At 39.3% G+C, this 22802-nt stretch overlaps 1 protein-coding gene across 5 annotated transcripts in view; it reads right to left on the minus strand.

Annotated features, from left to right (window-relative positions):
• LOC137244792 (aquaporin-like) overlaps window positions 1-22802 on the minus strand; it is a 165612-nt gene that overhangs the window by 118099 nt on the left and 24711 nt on the right. Inside the window, exon 1 of one of the 5 annotated variants that reach the window (XM_067774303.1) lies at window positions 8428-9420. The exons of the other annotated variants lie outside the window; for them this stretch is intronic. Coding sequence (XP_067630404.1) covers window positions 8428-9205 — 778 coding nt within the window. The 5' untranslated portion in view covers window positions 9206-9420. Of the gene's footprint in view, window positions 1-8427; window positions 9421-22802 lie in introns of those variants that run through there. 5 annotated transcript variants of the gene reach the window in all.

A 22802-nucleotide genomic window follows, 5' to 3' on the forward strand; every position in this document is an offset into this window, starting at 1 on the left:
TATCTGTTTAAAATTTTTTTTCTGTCTAATGCATTTTATTTTTGTAATTGAGTAAAAAAAAGAACTTTATGAGCTGATAACCTGATAGGATCCCAAAATGATAACGAAATTATCCAGAGAAAGCCACGAAATGACCCCGACGCTATCGCGGACGGATCCCGAAAACCATCCAGAAACGCCCCGGAAGTGTTTCCAAAAGTTCCCGAAGTAGTCCCAAAAAACCCGAAATGACAAAGACACGATTCTAGACTTATCCAGATAACCACACAGAAATGATGCCTGAAGGGTACCAAATTGATCCCGAAATAGTCCCGAAAAAGTTCCGAAATTACCCTGACGGGCTCCCGGACGGATCTCAGAAACCATCCAGAAAATATCCAGGAAGGGTCCCTAAATTATCCCGACTAACTCCAGAAAAAGTTCCGAAATGGCTCCGAGGGGATCCACGATGGATCGCGAAAACCATACAGAAATGATTCCGGAAGGATTCCAAAATGATCCCGAAATAGTCCGGAATTGACCCAGATGGGATCCCGCACAGATACAGAAATGATCCCGGAAGGGTGCAAAAACTATCCCTGAAAAGTAACAAAAAATCCCGAAATGGCTCATACGGCATCCCGGACGGATCCAGAAATGATCTCGGAAGGGTCCCCAAATGATCTCAAAATGGTCCCGAAATGACCCTGATGGATCCGGCAAACCATCAAGAAATTATGCCGAAAGGGTCCCAAAATTAACCCGAAATAATACAGAAAAAGTCACGAAAAGACCCCTAGAGGATCCCCAAATGATCCCGTATTAGCCCCGAAAAGGTCCCGAAATAACCCCGACGGGATCCCGGACAAATCCCGAAAACCATCCAGAAATGATGCCGGAAGGAATCCCAAATGATTCCGTAAAAGTCCCGCATTGATTCCGACGGGATCCCGAACGGATACCGAAAACCATCCAGAAGTGATGCCGGAAAGGTCCTCAAATGATCACCTAATAGTCCCGAAATGACCCTTATGGGGTCATGGACGGATCCCATAAACCATCCAGAAATGATCCCGATATATTCCCGAAGAAGTCCCGAAATGACCCTGACGGGATCTCGAACGCACGCTTAAATGACCCTGACGGGATCCCGGATAGATCCCGAAATCCATCCAGAAATGATCTTGGGAGGGACCCCAAATGATCCCGAAAAAGTCCCGCAATGATTCCGAGGGGATCCTGATCGGATACCGATAACCATCCAGAAGTGATGCCGGAAAGGTCCTCAAATGATCACCTAATACCAAAATGACCCTGACGGCATCTCGGACTGATCCCAAAATCCATCCAGAAATGATCTTGGGAAGGTCCCAAAAGTATCCCGAAATAGTCTCGGAAAAGTTCAGAAATTACCCTGACGGGTTCCCGGACGAATTCTGAAAGCCATCTCTAAATGATCCCGAAAAAGTCCCGAAATGACCCTGACTGGACCCCGAAAGGATCCCGAAAACTATCCAGAAATGATGCCGGAAATTTCCTCAAATGATCACCTAATAGTTCCGAAAAGACCCTGACGGGATCCCGAACGGATCTCGACAACTATCTAGAAATGATGCCGAAGGGGCCCGCAAATGATCCCGTATTAGTCGAGAAAAAGTCCCGAAATGAACCCGACGGTATGCCGGACGAATCCCAAAAACCAGCCAGAAATGATGCCGGAAGGGACACCAAATGATCCCGAAAAAGTCCCGCAATAATTCCGACGGGATCCTGAGCGGATACCGAAAACCATCCAGAAGTGATGCCGAAAAGGTCCTCAAATGATCACCTAATAGTCCCAAAATGACCCTGACGGCATCCCGGACAGATCCCGAAATCCATCCAGAAATGATCTTGGGAGGGTCCCAAAATTATCCCGAAATAGTCTGGGAAAAGTCCAGAAATTACCCTGACGGATACCGGCCGAATCCTGAAAACCAATCTTAAATGATGCCGAAAAAGTCCCGAAATGACCCTGATGGGACCCGGAAAGGATCCCGAAAACTAACCAGAAATGATGCCGGAAAGGTCCTCAAATGATCTCCCAATAGTTCCGAAAAGACCCTGACGGGATCCCGAACGAATCCCGACAACTATCCAGAAATGATACCGAAAGGGCCCGCAAATGATCCAGTATTAGTCGAGAAAAAGTCCCGAAATGACCCCGACGGGATGCCGGACGAATCCCAAAAACCATCCAGAAATGATTTTGGAAGGGACCCCAATGATCCCGAAAAAGTCCCGCAATTATTCCGACGGGAATCTGAACGGATACCGAAAACCATCCAGAAGTGATGCCGGAACGGTCCTCAAATGCTCACCTAATAGTCCCAAAATGACCCTGAGGGCATCCCGGACAAATCCCGAAATCCATCCAGAAATGATCTTGGGAAGGTCCCAAAATGATCCCGAAATAGTATCGGAAAAGTCCAGAAATTACCCTGACGGGTTCCCGGACGAATCCTGAAAGCCATCCTTAAATGATCCCGAAAAAGCCCCGAAATGACCCTGACGGGATCCCGAAAGGATTCCAAAAACTATCCAGAAATGATGCCGGAAAGGTCCTCAAATGATCCCCTAATAGTTCTGAAATGACCGTGACGGGATCCCGAACGGATCCCGACAACTATCCAGAAATTATGCCGAAAGGGTCCGAAAATGATCCCGTATTAGTCGAGAAAAAGCCCCGAAATGACCCCGACGGGATCCCGGACGAATCCCAAAAACCATCCAGAAATGATGCCGGTAGGTATCCCAAATGATCCCGAAATGACCTCGTCGGCATCCCGGACGGATACCGAAAATTATCCAGAAATGATGCCGGAAGAGCCCCCAAATGATCCCGGAAAAGTCCCCAAATGACCCCGACGATATCCCGGACGGATACCGAAAATTATCCAGAAATGATGCCGGAAGAGCCCCAAATGATCCCGAAAAAGTCCCCAAATGACCCCGACATACTCCAGAAAAGGTTCCGAAATGGCTCCGAGGGAATCAACGACGGATCGCGAAAACCATACAGAAATGATTCCGGAAGGATCCCAAAATGATCCCGAAATAGTCCGGAAATGACCCAGATGGGATCCCGCACAGATCCAGAAATGTTCCCGGAAGGGTCCAAAAACTATCCCGGAAAAGTAACAAAAAATCCCGAAATGGCTCCTACGGCATCCCGGACGGATCCAGAAATGATCTCGGAAGGGTCCCCAAATGATCCCAAAATGGTCCCGAAATGACCCTGATGGATCCGGCAAACCATCAAGAAATTATGCCGGAAGGGTCCCCAAATGATCCCGAAATAAAGCAGAAAAAGTCACGAAATGACCCCTAGAGGATCCCCAAATGATCCCGTATTAGCCCCAAAAAAGTCCCAAAATGACCCTGACGGGATCCCGAAAGGATTCCGAAAACAATACAGAAATGATGCCGGAAAGGTCCTCAAATGATCCCCTAATAGTCCCGAAATGACCGTGACGGGATCCCGACAACTATCCAGAAATGATGCCGAAAGGGTCCGCAAATGATCCCGTATTAGTCGAAAAAAAGTCCCGAAAGGACCACGACGGGATCCCGGACGAATCCCAAAAACCATCCAGAAATGATGCCGGTAGGTATCCCAAATGATCCCGAAATAGTCCCGAAATGACCTCGTCGGCATCCCGGACGGATCCCGAAAATTATCCAGAAATGATGCCGGAAAGGTTCCCAAATGATCCCCTAATAGTCCCGAAATTACCCTAATGGGATCCCGGGCGGATCCCGAAAACCATCCAGAAATGATGCCGAAAGGGTTCCCAAATGATCCCGTATTAGTCGCGAAAAAGTCCCGAAATGACCCCGACGGGATCCCGGACGTATCCCGAAAACCATCCAGAAATGATGCCGAAAGGGTTCCCAAATGATCCTGTATTAGTCGCGAAAAAGTCCCGAAATGACCCCGACGGGATCCCGGACGGATCCCGAAAACCATCCAGAAATGATGCCGGATGAGCCCCAAAATGATCCCGAAAAAGTCCCCAAATGACCCCGACGAGATCCCGGACGGATCCCGAAAACCATCCAGAAATTATGCCGGTAGGTACCCCAAATGATCCCGAAATAGTCCCGAAATGACCCCGTCCGGATCCCGGACGGATACCGAAAACTATCCAGAAATGATGTCGAAAGGGTCCCCAAATGATCCCGTATTAGTCGAGAAAAAGTCCCGAAATGACCACGACGGGATCCCGGAAGGATCCCGAAAACAATACAGAAATGATGCCGGAAGAGCCCCAAAATTATCCCGAAAAAGTCCCCAAATGACCCCGGCGAGATCCCGGACGGATCCCGAAAACCATCCAGAAATGATGCCGGAAGAGCCCCCAAATGATCCCGAAAAAGTCCCCAAATGACCCGACGAGATCCTGGACGGATCCCGAAAACCATCCTGAAATGATGCCGGAAGAGCCCCCAAATGATCCCGAAAAAGTCCCCAAATGACCCCGACGAGATCCCGGACGGATCCCGAAAACCATCCAGAAATGGTGCCGGAAGAGCCCCCAAATGATCCCGAAAAAGTCCCCAAATGACCCCGGCGAGATCGCGGACGGATCCCGAAAACCATCCAGAAATGATGCCGGAAGAGCCCCCAAATGATCCCGAAAAAGTCCCCAAATGACCCGACGAGATCCTGGACGGATCCCGAAAACCATCCAGAAATGATGCCGGAAGAGCCCCCAAATGATCCCGAAAAAGTCCCCAAATGACCCCGGCGTAATCCCGGACCGATCCCGAAAACCATACAGAAATCATCCCGGAAGGGTCTCGATATGACCCTTACGAGATTACAAATAAGGTGAAGCTAATTATAAAACCATGTTAATAAGGCAGCAGGCGCATTGGAGCGAATAAAAAGTTACATAGAAACATACAGGTAAAGCTAATAAAAGCGTGCTAATAAAAACAATTGATGGAGGGCGGATGGCGGGAGTAGAGGAGAGGACCACTGATCGTTCCTCCAAAATTGTCTAGATTTCGTTCTGTATGTACCAGATATCAAAAACTATTGATTTAGGAGAAAATTTATATTGAGTTATAACAATTTATAGATTTTACACCAGAGGGGGAGATAAAGGGGGCGGGCGGAGGGTGTCACTGCTTACTTTGTAAGCCCTCGACTTATTTGACCCCTTGAGTCTGTGATATTGGTGAAGGCCAGTATACGTAAAGTTATAATGTGTAAAAATTTTTGAAAAATAATTTCTCGAAGGGGTCGAGGGACCCCACCCCTCTTTCCATGTTCGAACAAAATTTCGCTAGTAGACTACTGTCTGTGTCCCAAGTTTCATCAAAATCCGTGTAGCCATTCTGGCGTGATTTAGTCGCAAAGACGAAAAAATATAATAATTAAATTATAACTGTTCCTAGGGGGCGGAGGCCACGCCCCTTTTGAAAAATATATAGCCAGTAGATCCTTCTAGACTATTGGCTATATGTGTGCAAAATTTCATCCAAATCGGTCCAGCCGTTCTTGCGTGATTGAGTCACAAAGACAAACGTCTGGACAAACATCCAAACATCCAAACATCCAAACATCCAAACATCCAAACATCTAAACATCCAAACATCCAAACATCTTCACATCCAAACTTTGCCATTTATAATATATATTAGATATTAGATATTAGATTTAACTTTTATGAGTCATACTCTTATCAAATAATGACTGTTTTAAGATTAGCAGAATAATTGTCATAAATCAAATTGATTTATAGAATCCATTTATAGCTTCTGTTATATGCTAGATAAGAACATTTTAGCAAACATATTTTATATAACTATGTTTTTTTATATTTTACAATTATTTTTAAATAGCGATGGGTTCTTAAATTGAACCGCAAAGCTTAGAATTTCAACACAGAAAGCAATTAAAAACAAGTAAGGAGGGGACTGTCTTCGGCTGTGCCGAAGACTTCATACCTTTCATGAATGGGGCTGAACAATAATCTTATCGCGTTCGTAATATCCAAATAATCGGATGTATAAGATAAGAAATATATAGTGAAGAGCTGTACATACCTAAACGACTTTTAAAATAAATATAAAATAAAAAACGATAGGTTTTTGCAGGAAATCTTCTATGATATATTAGAATATATATCACCAAGTTTCACGTTTTTATTTTGAAAACTAAGGGAGAAATGGTCAAAAATCTTTCTATCTCAACGATCGGTTGTATAGGATAGGTATATACTATATACATATAGCTCCGATCAAAGTGATTTTTTCAAGAAATCTTCTATGATATATTAGAATATATATCACCACTTTTAACGTTTTTGTATTGGATATTAAGGGAGAAAATGCCAAAAATCTTTCTATCTGAACGATCGGTTGTATGGGATATATACTATATATAGCTCCGATCAAAGTGATTTTTTCAGAAAATCTTCTATGATATATTAAAATATATATCACCGAGTTTCACATTTATACTTTTTAAATTGCGGCAGGAATGACCAAAATCGTCTTATCTGAACGATCGGTTGTATGGGAGATATATGTTATAGTGGTCCGTTCCTACCGGATCCGACAACGGACGGACAGACGGACATGGCTATATCAACTCAGTTCGTCGCCCTGATCAATTTGGTATACTTAATGGTGAGTCTATAGTCTATATTTCTCAACGTTACAAACATCGAACCAAAGTTAATATACCATTTCATGTTCATGAAAGGTATAACAAGTAAGTAAGTACCATCGTTCACTACGATTTTTTCAGACAACAATGAATGCTCTATACGTAAGCATTTTTTTTAACTCATGGCGGAACTATACAAGGTGGCAGTACAGTGACAGCTGATTTGCACTTTTTAATATGATCAAATTCCGGGGCAGTACGATTTTGATATTAGTCCACCGATTTACAAAAACGAAGTACATGGAACTTTTATTTATGTTTGTAAGTATGTCACCGTGCTGCCATTTTTTATGGTTCCGCCATGGCTTAACTAGTTAACAAAAAAATTTTTCTTTGTATAGCTATGTATGTAAGTTTGTTATGTCAAGTTCCTGAAATTTTGACTGAAAAGTGTTTGCCTATTTTTTATTCACATGACTCAATTAGGCATAGTTAAGGTTGAACTGGCCGGTCAATGAAGACCTGACATAGATTGAATGTGTCCATAGTGTTACCAGAATTTGTTTGACGACCAAACGGAAGAACCCCAATCAGGTGCCGGACATATGTTATAAAATAACTCCCTTCTCCTGGCAAATACTAGAACTTTTCTAGGACCCAGCTTAATTGCTGCTTCGAGATCTGGCAACTCTGCTGCCCATAATAGCTGGAGCCGACCTTTCTTCCTGCAGCTCACACTTCTTACACTTGCTGTTACTGACGAGGCCCAACTTATAAGCATGTGACGTCAGAAGTCAGTGTCCAGTCAGTATGAGCCTTAAGTCTTCTCTCTACAGAGATATGAGCCACTTTGTGAGTCTAACATCGTATGCTTTGCATCACTGGAAGACGACATATGAAGGATTGTGTCCCGGAGGTACGATCTACGATAAAAAGACGGCGCGAAGTTATGGCCGGAGAGTAAAGATGACTTGATACGCAACTCTCTCATTTTTTGCGCTATCACGAGGGATTTATCTCAAATTTGAGCTGGCAGCAATCACAGATAAATCCCTCGCGCCAGCTGAAACGGCTGCCAGAACAAAAAATGTGCCAGCTAAAATGAAAAACGGGCCAAAATTTTCGGTAAACTTTAGTTTGACCTACAACTGTAGAAATGCGTTCAAAAATTATGGGAAAAGGATAAAAATACTTGTTTTAGTGTAAATATTATTAGTTCGAAGGCGGAGGATAAATATTATTTCCCATTCAAAAGTTATCACTAAAAACAGGTTTTGTAAATATGAAGTCCCGATGCAACCAGTCCATTTTGATCATAGAACCTGGAACGTCAGACTTGTAGCATAAGCCCTATCCATTAAATGATGTTAACTATTATATCATAGGTCAGATTTACTGAAATTTCAAAAGAATATATGGCTTTCACTGTGAGTTAAATGCGTTACAATATTTGACTAATTAATTTAATCAAAATGTGAATTTTACTTAGATTTGTTTATATTTGACCCTAACTAGTCGTATTTTTGTAAAATAAGTTTAAAGAAATGAATATTTTACAACTATAATTTTATTAAATGATTGAAACTATAATCGTCGAAATGTATGTCGAAAATCCCCATATTCAGATCTATTAATTTTTGTTTGGAGTGGCATCATTGACAAATGTTATAAAAAATGTGCATTATGAACGCGCTCTCTCGAAACAAAGAGTTGCAAATCCATTCATCTATGCCGGAGCGTCTTTTACCGCCTCTAATGACTCCCCTTAGCGTTTCCCGAATACTTACATCCTGGTCTGCAGCGCTGTGCTTCGTTTCCAAACTTTTTGTGGTATCTGCAGATTCCGACGACTACGCAGCGCGTACAGCTACGCGATGAATCACGTTTGTTGTTGAAATATGTATTTTGTCGCATGTTGCTGCGTGATTTTCGGACGTTTAGTGGTTCGATCTGTTTACGCAATTCGTCGATTTCTGTCCGCAATGATTGTTCTTCGGATATGTTAGCAATAGTGTGGTTGACATTCGGCATCACCTCATTTATTTTGTCAGCTATTCGGCTGAGATCTTCCAATGAGGCGTTGCGCTGTGCTGCCAGACATGCGCGCGTTTGAGTGGAGAGCTGTGACTGCCACCTTGCTTTAAGCACGTTGTCGGCAACGTCCGGACACAGGCTACGCAAGTGGCGTAGAAATTGCGAGGGAGTGCGATCTCCGATTTCTTCACTATTCAAAAGTTGGAGTAGCTTGGCGTCTTTGGACTTTGTTAAACGTTCGATGAGATTTTGTTTTAAAGTTGTATATGGCATGGTTGGTGGTGGACGAACAATGATGTCTTCAACCTCTGTTGCCGAGTGTGTGTCAATAAGCGAAACCGCATGATGAAATTGGTCATTTTCGCTGGTTATAGATCGAATCCGAAATTGGGATTCTAGTTGTGCGAACCACAATGCTGGGTGCTCCGATGAAAATGGAGGTGTGCGCACGATAGTACTTCCAGAAATGTGTAAAGATGTTGGTGTTTGTGGTGGAGCAGATGTGACAGGAGACTCGTTCTCGTTCGCCATTATGTGTGTCTTTTTGTCTTAAATTAGTCACACTATTATTGAAACGGGCAAAATAACCACCGATACGTATAAAATTTTATATAACGATTTTATTTAACTAATATTGAAACGCGCAAAACAATCGCCGATACTTATAAAATTTTATATAACGATTTTATTTAACTTTTAACACGGAGTTGTGAACGTGTTCAACTTAACTCGTGGTCACCAATCTAGCGAATGATCCAGAGCCAAAACTCAGTTTATTTATTGCTAACATTGGTATTCCAATACATTTCAGTAGCAATGCAAAAACTGTCACTGAGCGACATAGCGGTAAATAAAATCGTATTATTTCTATCATTGCCAATGCACGGACTTTACCACTTTATTGGTAGATCTACCAACTTTTTAGCCCATTTTCATTTTCTACTACTTCTCCCAACAAAGCCCAAAAATCTACCAACATTTGCCTTTGTAAGGAAATTAAGAAACGATTCAATTTCGAAGAAGAAAAGTTACACCTTTTGGAAAATTTTGATGAAAAAAATATTAATTCTAGTCAAATGACAATGATTGTTCCCTTACTTAAAGCTTTTCCATTTCACAAGACTTCCATGGAAATTCTTAACAACGAATGGCGATCATTAATGTTATATGATAAGGAAATAATAAAATTGGGAACTGAAAAGAATCTTCTAAAAGAAAATTTGAGTGTATAAATGTGCTCCTTATCAATATTACCTCACAGTAGTGCAGCCGCAGAAAGGTAGTTCTCTATAATGAACGGTACAAAAACCGCCAAGCGTAATGGATTAAAAATTTCATGCACTTCCAATCAAATATTAATAAAAGAGTATTGTATCGGACGGACTTCATTTCAGCGTCCAATTTAATTAATAAGGTTTTATAAAAAATTTTACTTTGTAGGTGATTTTGTTCCATGTATTTAATAACACCCATATGGAACTAAATTTTTCTTTTGTTTTTTTCTGACAATTTTTTATTTTTTTTGTTGAAAATTCTGTTTTTATTTTGAAAAATTTGTGCACAAATTCAAACAAGAAATAAATTAGTTTATGAAAAAAATATAGTAAATGAGCTCGCAAATATTTTCCTGCGATATTTTCATCAGATTTTTTTGAATAATTTTGAACGAAAATAAAAAAGTTTTAAGTAAACGATAACATGCCAAAGTCGGTTATTTTTTGGCAGAAAAATACTGGTACATTGGAAAACTGTTGTTGTAATGAGACGTATCGGTAAAGTTTCCTCAGTATTTCAAGCAAAAAAATACAGGAAAAAAGCAAGTATGATATAGGCATAAGCTATGTATCTACAAATTTACATGAATTTTTTTGTTTTCTTTACACATTTTTTTTTTAAGTTTTATGCCCGTGAAATGTGCTTTATTCGTTTTACAATAAAATATGAATTGTTTTGTACAAATATAAAATGTAGCTATTGTTTTCATGAAAAAAAAAAAAAAAAATCTACCAACTTCTACCGCTATTTTAATTTTTCGTCTACCAACATTCTCTTTTTAAAGGTCCGTGCACTGATCATTGCTTAGTTATAACACATTTACATAATAAATTGTACAATATGATTTCTGCTCCCGCTCAGTAGCCATAATTATCACTGATGACCTGATATGAAACTTCTCCCTCTCTGAGAGCGCGTGAAAAGGTGAATTTTTTTAATATTGGCCATAGATGCCATCATATCAAATTAGGGTATTTCAGAATAAATTTGGGGTATTTTAGATGGCAAAGGTTTAATTTATGATTTTCACCGAAAATTTACTCAAAATTGTCAATTGGGATATCAAAGAACTCGAATTGATGTCAGGATTACAAACCCGAAGAAAAAAATAACTCTTTTTCACCCGTGGAAAATTTATCTGTGACAACACCTTTCATGGAAGGGCTGCATACGAAACAGGTTTTGGTAGCGACTTTCGACTGGTGAAAAAGTTGGCTTCTTAGCCTTCGCATTGATGTAAGTCTTACACTGATGGGCAAAACGGCTCGTATGAGCTTTTTGATCATACGGGCACGCTTTGCACATTTAAGTGCTGCGTGAGGGACGATCAAGTGCAGGTATGTGGGGCGAAAAACACGAAGAGAATAATATACAAACACACATAAGATTGATAAAGAGAGAGTATTTCGCCTTATACATCTGTTACTGCACAGTGGGTAAAAAGTCATAATTTTTATACTCAGTTGAGCAGAGCTCTCAGAGTATATTAATTTTGATTGGATAATGGTTGGTTGTACATATATAAAGGAATAGAGATAGATATAGACTTCCATATATCAAAATAATAAGGATCGAAAAAAAATTTGATTGAGCCATGTCCGTCCGTCCGTCCGTCCGTTAACACGATAACTTGAGTAAATTTTGAGGTATCTTGATGAAATTTGGTATGTAGGTTCCTGAGCACTCATCTCAGATCGCTATTTAAAATGAACGATATCGGACAATAACCACGCCCACTTTTCGATATCGAAAATTTCGAAAAACCGAAAAAGTGCGATAATTCATTACCAAATACAGATAAAGCGACGAAACTTGGTAAATGGGTTGAATTTATGACGCAGTATAGAAAATTAGTAAAATTTTGGACAGTGGGCGTGGCACCGCCCACTTTTAAAAGAAGGTAATTTAATATTTTGCAAGCTGTAATTTGTCAGTCGTTGAAGATATCATGATGAAATTTGGCAGGGACGTTACTCCTATTACTATATGTACGCCTAATAAAAATTAGCAAAATCGGAGAAGGACCACGCCCACTTTTAAAAAAAAACATTGTTTAAAGTAAAATTTTAACAAAAAATTTAATATCTTTACAGCATATAAGTAAATTATGTCAACATTCAACTCCAGTAATGATATGGTGCAACAAAATACAAAAATAAAAGAAAATTTGAAAATGGGCGTGGCTCCGCCCTTTTTCATTTAATTTGCCTAGGATACTTTTAATGTCATAAGTCGAACAAAAATTAACCAATCCTTTTGAAATTTGGTAGGGGCATAGATTTTATGATGTTAACTGTTTTCTGTGAAAACGGGCGAAATCGGTTGATGCCACGCCCCGTTTTTATACACAGTCGTTCGTCTGTCCTTCCGCATGGCCGTTAACACGATAACTTGAGCAAAAATCGACATATCTTTAACGAACTTAGTTCACGTACTTACTTGAACTCACTTTATCTTGGTATGAAAAATGAACGAAATCCGACAATGACCACGCCCACTTTTTCGATATCGAAAATTACGAAAAATGAAAAAAAAAATTCCATAATTCTATACCAAATACGAAAAAAGGGATGAAACATGGTGAGGTAATTGGATTGGTTTATTAACGCGAAATATAACTTTAGAAAAAACTTTATAAAATGGTTGTGACACCTACCATATTAAGTAGAAGAAAATGAAAAAGTTCTGCAGGGCGAAATAAAAAACCCTAAAAATCTTGACAGGTATTACATATATAAATAAATTAGCGGTATCCAACAGATGATGTTCTGGGTCGCCCTGGTCCACATTCTGGTCGATATTTGGAAAACTCCTTCACATATACAACTACCACCACTCCCTTTTAAAACTCTCATTAATACCTTTAATTTGATACCCATATCGTACAAACACATTCTAGAGTCACCCCTGATCCACCTTTATGGCGATATTTCGAAACGGCGTCCACCTATAGAACTAAGGCCCACTCCCTTTTAAAATACTCATTAACACCTTTCGTTTGATGCCCATATTGTACAAACAAATTCTAGGGTCACCCCTGGTTCACCTTTATGGCGATGTCTCGAAACGTCCGTTTTAAAATACTCATTAACACCTTTCTTTTGATACCCATATTGTGCAAACAAATTCTAGGGTCACCCCTGGTCCAACTTTATGCCGATATCTCGAAACGGCGTCCACCTATGGAACTAAGGATTACTCGCTTTTAAAATACTCATTAACACCTTTCATTTGATACCCATATCGTACAAACGCATTCTAGAGTCACCCCTGTTCCACCTTTATGGCGATATCTCGAAAAGGCGACCACCTATACAACAACCACCACTCACTTTTAAAACCTTCATTAATACCTTTAATTTGATACCCATATCGTTCAAACACATTCTAGAGTCACCCCTGGTCCACCTTTATGGCGATATTTCGAAACGGCGTCCACCTATAGAACTAAGGCCCACTCCCTTTTAAAATACTCATTAACACCATTCGTTTGATGCCCATATTGTACAGACCAATTCTAGGGTCACCCCTAGTCCACCTTTGTGGCGATATCTCGAAACGGCGTCCACCTATGGAACTAAGGATTACTCCCTTTTAAAATACTCATTAACACCTTTCTTTTGATACCCATATTGTACAAACAAATTCTAGGGTCACCCCTGGTCCACCTTTATGGCGATATCTCGAAACGGTGTCCACCTATGGAACTAAGGATTACTCCCTTTTAAAATACTCATTAACACCTTTCATTTGATACCCATATCGTAACAACACATTCTAGAGTCAACCCTGATCCACCTTTATGGCTATATCCCTAAATGGCGTCCACCTATAGAACTATGGCCCACTCCCTCATAAAATACTCTTTAATGACTTTCATTTGATACACATGTCATACAAACACATTCCAGGGTTTCCCTCGGTTCATTTTCCTACATGGTTATTTTCCCTTATGTTGTCACCATAGCTCTCAACTGAGTATGTAATGTTCGGTTACACCCGAACTTAACCTTCCTTACTTGTTATTTATTTATTTTATTTAACATTTTTTTATTCACCTCGTTTTTGAGCAACAATTAAGTCAATATTTGGGTTGACAGAATTTGCTGCTGCAATGCACATCACAGATGCGAAATTTACTTCGGAAAGCCTATTTCGTAACTTAGTTTTTTTCAAATTCATTTTCGAAAAGAATTTTTCACATGTGTAAGTGCTTCCAAACATTGAAACTATATTCGCAGTAAAATTTCGCAACGTTGGATATTTCTGCGGTTCCAATATTTTTTAGAACCGTATCACATCTCCGCATTCTAAAAACTTGTTTTTTAAAGGAGTGGAGGAGAACTGCAATTCTATCAATTCCATTTGTAGTTCTGCCGGATCTGTTTCAATATTCTGACTGAAAGGAGATACAAACATATGAAGAGTAATCCAGCACTGCAAACTGGTCTTTAAACTGCCTCAGTAATTTTTGAATTTCTTCGCAGTATTTTTTAATATCGATATCATTGTTCAGAGAAACAGCCTTTAGACGTGGAAAGAAGTGAAAATTTTTTACTGCGAGCTGCTCACCCCATAATTCGAGCTTTGTTTTGAAGCCTCTTATTGCGTCACCTAAATCATTTATAAAGTTATCTTTACCTTGCAAAGTTAAATTCAAAATATTAAGATGCTCGGTAATATCTGTTAAGAAAGCTAAGTCAGCTATCCACTCGGGGTCATTAAGTTCACTAAATGAATATTTTTTATAAATCTTATAAGAAAATAAAATTAGTTTCAAACCTAAGAATATAAGCTGTTGGAACATACCATAAAATATGAGATAAGTGATCGTAACTCAAAAAAATGTTTCAGTGTTTCTCCCCGACTCAGCCAACGGATTTCTGTGAAATATGGGATATCCAATTGCTCACTTCCCGCGGACTCAAGAAGTCCCTTAAACTGGCGATGGTTTAATCCCTTTGAACGAATTATGTTGGTACATTTTACTGCAGTACCCATAACATTTTGGAAACTTAAAGATTTGGCGCATATAGCTTCCTGGTGAATAAGACAATGCACTGCAATACAATATCGGTTCAATTCGGAAGCAAATTTTGCCTTAAGCCGCCCAACGAATCCTTGCTTGCATTCCGTCATCGCTGGCGCGTCATCAGTTGCCACACTAAATATTTTACTCCAGTCCAACCCTCTTCTGACAGCACAATCTAAAACCGCATCATAAATGTCTTGACCCGTCGTAGTTCCTTTCAAAGGTGTAAAATCAAGTAATTCTTCGGTAATATTGAAATCAATATCTACTCCCCGAATAAATATTGCTAACTGCGCAACATCAGAAATATCTATGCTCTCATCTAGAGCCAACGAAGCAGATATAAAGCTAGAAAATTTTCGGTCGAGCTGCATTTGGCAGTTGTTAGCCATATCTTGCACCAAATCCATCAACAGCAATCTATTGCAAATAAAATGTAGCAAATAATGTTTATATGTAGTAACAAATTTCCAAATCACGTAATTGGACGCGTTTCCGATGCGCAATAGTTGGGCAAGCCGTTGACTCCGCTGGAACGTCAGTTGAGTGACAAAACTTTCGAAATGATACGTTCAGCTAACTGATGACAAATGATCACCAATTTGACGTAAAGCTCTAACTTTTTTTTAAAATGCAGCTACAGTCCGTTTCCGTGATCACTTATCAGCTGAGCCAACCTTTGCGCTTCGAAACGCGATCATTAATGACCGCACCTCTTGAGCACTGTTTTCTTCAGAAGTTAGTTGCTGAAATAATTCTAACCGTGCTTCGTCTGAATACTTATCACATTCACTATGAAATTTTTCATAATACCTTCTAATATTAAAAAATTTGCAAACTACATGGTTCTTGCAAAGTATACATTGAGATTCACCACCACTATGTTGACACATATATTATATAGTCCAATCCTTATTAAAACTGCCTGACTTTCTTTTTAAAGCACTTACACTTACTTCACATTCCAAAGACATTTTCATTCAGCGCGCAGAGATGAAGAACCCGATCCCGCAATCGACGATGATGGAATATATGTCCCCCCCCGCCCGATTATGACGAAGTTAGAATAGCAATAACCAGATTGAAAACCAACAAGGCCGTGGGCGCTGATGGATTGCCTGCGGAGCTATTCAAGTACGGCGGCGAGGAGTTGGTAAGGCGCATGCAGCAGCTTCTTAGCAAAATATGGGCGGAAGAGTGCATGCTCGACGGTTGGAATCTAAGTGTTCTTTGCCCAGTCCACAAGAAGGGGGATACTGCAAAATGCACCAACTATCGTGGAATCAGCCTTCTCAATATCGCATATAAGGTCGTTTCAAGTGTATTGTGCGAAAGATTGAAGCCCACCGTGAACCGGCTGATTGGACCCTATCAGTGCGCCTTCAGACCTGGTAAATCTACCATCGACCAGATTTCCACAATGCGCCAAATCTTGGAAAAAACCCGTGAAAAAAGAATCGACACACATCACCTCTTCGTCGACTTTAAAGCTGCCTTCGACAGCACGAAAAGGAGCTGCCTATATGCCGCTATGTCTGAATTTAGTTTTCCCGCAAAACTTATACGGCTGTGCAAATGACGTTGAGCAACACCATCAGCTCGGTCAGAATTGGGAAGGACCTCTCCGAGCCGTTCGAAACTAAACGAGGTTTCAAACAGGGTGACCCCCTATCGTCCGATTTCTTTAATTTGATTCTGGAGAAAATTATACTAGCTGCAGAACTTAACCGCACTGGAACAATATACTATAAAAGCGTGCAATTACTGGCATATGCTGATGACATTGATATCATCGGCCTAAACACCCGCGCTGTTAGTTCTGCTTACTCCAAACTGGAAAAAGAAGCGGTAAAGATGGGTTTGATGGTGAATGAGGACAAAACGAAGTAACTGCTGTCATCGAGCAAAGAGTCAGCGCATATGCGCCTTGGCAACCACGCTACTGTTGGCAGCCATAATTTCGAAATAGTAAAAGACTTCGTTTATTTGGGAACCAGCATCAACACTAGCAACAACATCAGCACTGAAATCCAGCGAAGAATCAATCTTGCTAATAAATGCTACTTTGGACTAGGTAGGCAATTGAAAAGTAAAGTCCTCTCTCGGCGAACGAAAATCATAATCTACAAGTCACTTATCGTACCCGTCCTGCTATATGGGGCAGAAGCGTGGACCATGACAACAGCAGATGAAGCGGCTTTGGGAGTGTTCGAGAGAAAAGTTCTTCGAAAGATTTATGGACCTCTACGCGTTGGCGATGGCGAGTACCGAAGAAGATTTAATGATGGGCTGTACGAGCTATACGCAGACATCAACATAGTTCAGCGAATTAAAACGCAGCGGCTGCGCTGGCTAGGCCATGTTATGCGAATGAAAGATGATGCTCCGGCCGGAACCCGCCTATGGAAGCAGAGGTAGAGGGCGGCCCCCACTCCGTTGGAAGGACCAGGTGGAAAACGATTTAAAATCCCTTGGTGTGACCAATTGACGCTGGTTGGCGGAGCAAAGGAGCGACTGGCGCGCCTTGTTGGACGGCCATAACCGTTTAGACGGTTAAGCGCCAATTATGTAAGTAAGTAAAGACATTTTCAAAATACAATAAAGTGAATAAACTACGAAACATGTATTTAATAAAAATTTTACGCACGAATTACAGTTTTTGAACACCGTTATAATATATATACGCATCATCAACAATACGGTTCATCTTGCTTAATACATATTTAACATTTACCAAGCTATGTGGAAAATAGAGCTGCCACCGCTCTTATTATGTTCAAATATTAAGCGTTTTAGGATAAACTAGCCTTTACCGGCGGCTTCGCTCGCACTAAAGGCCACAAATATGTAATGTCGCCTTTGTGATTTACAACTTGAACTGAATTTTCAGTTGTAATTTTAAAAGTTCCATTATGATTCAAATCATAAACAAAGCAAGTTTTAAAATTAGAAAAATGGTCGCCGTAAATTAAATACACATGCAACATATGCTCCAACAATTTTTGCAGTGTGGATTTAACGATATATGTATGTGAGCTGAAGAAATTTGAAAATTCCTCCATAATTTGAAATTTATAAATGAAAGTAGTTATGTTTACAATAAAACTGGTAAAATTAGTTGTTGTTTATGCGATTGGTACCTTTTTTATTTGTAAATGATACATTTCTTTCTAGGCTCACGGCAACACTGCCAACAAATCTGAAAAGGGTTTCGTTTTACCAAGATTGTATAAGAAACGTGCATTAGTACTTTTTTCTACTACTACTTCCTCTAATGCTAATACTTTAAAAATACTTTTTTAAATACTTTTATGTATATATTGCAAAATGAATCGGCTTGCATATTGTTACGAATATTAGCAAAACTAAGGAGTGCTGCCGTCTCTAAGCCGCTGCTAAGCAGTGACGTGAATGCACATCAATAATTCAATCATTATGTATCTACATGAGGGGTCGGCATTTAGTGGCACAATTGTGCACATTCAATTCACACGTATCCTTATTCTCTTTAGTTTAGTAGTCACTGACAATGATGACATGATATGAAACTTCTCGCTCTCTGAGAGCGCGTGAAAATGTGCATTTTTTATAACATTGACCATAGATGCCATCATCCTCAAAATCAAATTTGTGCATTTCGGAATAACTTTGGGGTATTTTACATGGTAAAGGTTTAATTTATGATTTTCACCGAAAACTTACTCAAGATTGTCAAATGGGATATCAAAAAACTCGAATTTTTTCAGGATCACAAATACAAAAAAAAGCTTATTTTACCCGTTAAAAATTTTTCCGTGACAACACGTGAAATTTAATTTTTTGATGTCTAAGATAAAATGTACTTATCTCTTTTCGTGCGTTAATATAACAGCTCATTTAATTTTGTTATTTCTTGTACCTTTTTTACAAATTTTTGATCCGCTTATGTAGTTGAATACACTTGAAATGAAAAATAATGAAAACGCACCGATTTTCTTGGAATTTTTTTTGCGCGGTTTAAGCAACTCTGATCTTCAAGACCCATTCTTGGAAACGAATGAAGTTTGTTTACAATCGAATGAACCAATGTTTACAATTGAATGAACTTTAAGACCCATTCCTGGAAACGAATTGAGAGAGAATGAATGTTTCGTATCATGTCAGCATTTGGCGCAGTAACATCGATTGTGTGCAATGATGACATGATACGAAACATTCATTCTCTCTCAATTCGTTTCCAGGAATGGGTCTTAAAGTTCATTCAATTGTAAACATTGGTTCATTCGATTGTAAACAAACTTCATTCGTTTCCAAGAATGGGTCTTGAAGATCATAGTTGCGTAAACCGCGCAAAAAAAAATCCAAGAAAATCGGTGCGTTTTCATTATTTTTCATTTCAAGTGTATTCAACTACATAAGCGGATCAAAAATTTGTAAAAAAGGTACAAGAAATAACAAAATTAAATGAGCTGTTATATTAACGCACGAAAAGAGATAAGTACATTTTATCTTAGCCATCAAAAAATTAAATTTCACGTGTTGTCGCGGAAAAATTTTTAACGGGTAAAATAAGCTTTTTTTTTTATTTATGATCCTGAAAAAATTCGAGTTTTTTGATATGCCATTTGACAATCTTGAGTAAGTTTTCGGTGAAAATCATAAATTAAACCTTTACCATGTAAAATACCCCAAAGTTATTCCGAAATGCCCAAATTTGATTTTGAGGATGATGGCATCTATGGTCAATGTTATAAAAATGCACATTTTCACGCGCTCTCAGAGAGCGAGAAGTTTCATATCATGTCATCATTGATTGTGTGCGTATCGCAAAGTTGACGAATGTTATTAGCAAGCAACAAGCGAAAAATATTTAATGTTGACCAATCCTTTTGCGAAAATACAATGTATTTAATTGTATAAACCTTTTCCTTCCCATTGTGCGCATTAAAAATATAATAACAAACAATTTTGTCTTGTTGCTTGCTAATAAGCTAATGAACTAAGCAAACCGATGCATCAAGTGATGTGCGCGATTATCGCGCTCTTACTAATGCGGCCGTTACTCACGAACGTACGTACCAAAAACGTGTCAGCTGACACGACCTATCTTATGAGTGTGCAATGTAAACGAAAACTCACCGACGTGCAACGCCCGTACGTACGTAGCCCGGAACGTAGAAATCAAAACAATTTTAATTTTTTCCGTAAGAACGTGTCAGCTGATCGCTCTCTCACTAGACAGAGTTGCCTAGTAAACTTTTGTGCGCTAATTTTTGACCGTTTGCACTTTTATGCAAAAACACCTAATTAAAGTTTAAAAAATTGTGAAAATAATTCGAAATAATTATGTAAAAGTGCAGATTATAAATATGTAATCTATTTATACTTATTTAATATTTATTCCGGCCTTTTACAATATAAAATTTAAATTGGAAAAAGTTGATGCTTCTATAAGCATGCATGCAAGCTGGCCAATGGCAACAGTGCTTTGTTGTAAACAATACACATACAAATGTGTTATGTACATGTACACAGACGCATACATTGATTCCTACGGGCTTGAGAATTCGGTCAAACGTGCTTCGTACGACAAACGTCCGTACGTACGGCACACGTCGGTGGGTAACTGCCGCATGCATAACACATCTGCATTTCCAATTTGCCGATGCCTGACATAAACGAAACAATAACTGCGTCTACATATATGTACCATGTACGTATACGAGCAGCGGAGAGTCAATGCACTAACACATGCATATATCTGAGATACTCCTATAAGTATGCAATGAGAAAAACTATAAAATTGTGCAATTGTAGTTACAGCTGAGAAGTTTGAGAGCTACTGGACTAGTAGATTCTGGAAGCGCCTAGAAGATGTATAAAATTGTGCAATTGTAGTTACAGCTGATAAGTTTGAGAGCTCATGGACAATGCTAGTAGATTCTAGAAGATGCGAACGAGGAAACCAGAGAGTATAAAAGGCCGCAGATGTAGAGGCGCTGGAATTCAGTTTGATTTGAGTTGTCAAGCAGTTACGACTAAGACGATATCTAGCGAGCAATAGCAGTATTATTTTGAAAGTCAGTTTCATTTAAGCTATCAGTTTGGTTATTAAGCTATTCGTTGCACAGTTTGAGTTTTATTGTGAAGTATTTTAATGAAGGCCATTTTTCCATTATTCAATATTGGAGTTATTTATTCAACAGTTTAGCGATACGAACCTAGCAAAAGGGCAAATAAGAGGATTTGCAGAAAATTCGTTACAATATAATTAAATGTTTGTGAAGGCGAAATGAATGTCAATAATGCGCTGCTTAACATAAAGTCGACTACAGGATATGGTTATTCCGTTTTTCGTATTTTTCGCCAAAAAATTTATATTTTTGTTTTCGTACTATTGCAACACAGTTTGGGAGTTGGTTTTCGAGGTTGAGAGAGAATATTTTCATTTCTTTTTTTTAGTGTTTCCGCAACTTTCTTGCGATGAATATCGTTTGAGGCGAAGCGTACGATATTTTCAATGTATTTTTTTACTCCCCTAACTCCCTAAAACACACAAAGGTCTCACCAAGCACTCGCTGGTAGTGGTGGGTAATGACACTATTTTTTGAGTGTTAACACAGTAGCACAGGCACACTTTGTAGTGTTAACACATTGTGTTGACACAATTGTGTTATAACTGATTATCGAAAGTCGATAATTGAAACGTTAGATAGTGACTATTCGGCCAAGGATGCCGCCTTCGAAATCATAAGCAATCTAAGTGGATGTCGTTGCGTAACTCATGGGTGAAAATGGTATAATCCTCGGCGCATCTATATAATTAAAATTTTACAAGGACCCTGGACAAAATTTTTAAAATGTAGACCAAATTTTGCAGACGTTTGTGTTCACAACATTGATTTCAATAGTCTTCGTTAAATCAAAACAATATTTTAAAATGAAAGTCGACCGATTTTAAGTTGAAAGAGGTTAACTGCTGTTTTCCGGCCTTATGATATAAGAGCTCATTATTGATGACCTCGGAGCCTCAGTTTTCAGACTAGTTCGACTGTTCACTATATTAGGGTAGTAGCACACACGGTCGTTAGTTCGACTGTCTTGGGAAAGCTTTTGCTTCACCACTTTGAGTGTTCTTACGAAGGACAAAGCCCCACCTGGTAAATATATGTGCCTACGTATTCACATTTTGAAAAGGAGCCGTAACGCGTAGGTTATATTTAAACCTGGTTGGTAGGCTATAAACAATGTGATTCACTCCAAGGGACTAATTTTGGATAGGGCCGCCAACTTTAGGAAATGTCAAACCGGGAGACTTGGGTGTTGAAGGATGAAGTGTGAAAATCAAAATTTACATCCCAGACGCTATTGTATAGTTTCGCAAATAAACAACAGATGTTTGAATGTAAGCCCAAGTGATTTTTCAAACCCTTCTCATACGTACATATGTACATATATCCTCAACTTAAGTATGAAATAAGAAACATTTCAAACGAGTGTTTATGCCCCTAGAACCTACTAAAGGATTTTGCATCACTGATTTCGCTTATATATATTCGCGCATGTTGGACCTGGCTCCTCATTTTATTTGAATACAAAGTGAGCAATTAACTTTTTTATAACGTTTCTTTTAGTGTTTTGTTTTAATAACTTGGTGAATTGGGTGATGCAAAGTCCGTGTTAAGTTGACATCGAAAGCGCTTGTTTTTTTAAATAACAGTTTAATAACAGTTGGAAAGAGTAAAATTTCGCAGTTAGTTTCTTATAACTGGCAGTGCTGCGCATCCGTTGATACCACTTTCGACCATATCCGACCAATTTTCGACATGAACAATAAATGGT

This window comes from Eurosta solidaginis, chromosome 3 (genome assembly GCF_040869045.1).
Source record: "Eurosta solidaginis isolate ZX-2024a chromosome 3, ASM4086904v1, whole genome shotgun sequence".
NCBI classification, from domain to species: domain Eukaryota; kingdom Metazoa; phylum Arthropoda; class Insecta; order Diptera; family Tephritidae; genus Eurosta; species Eurosta solidaginis.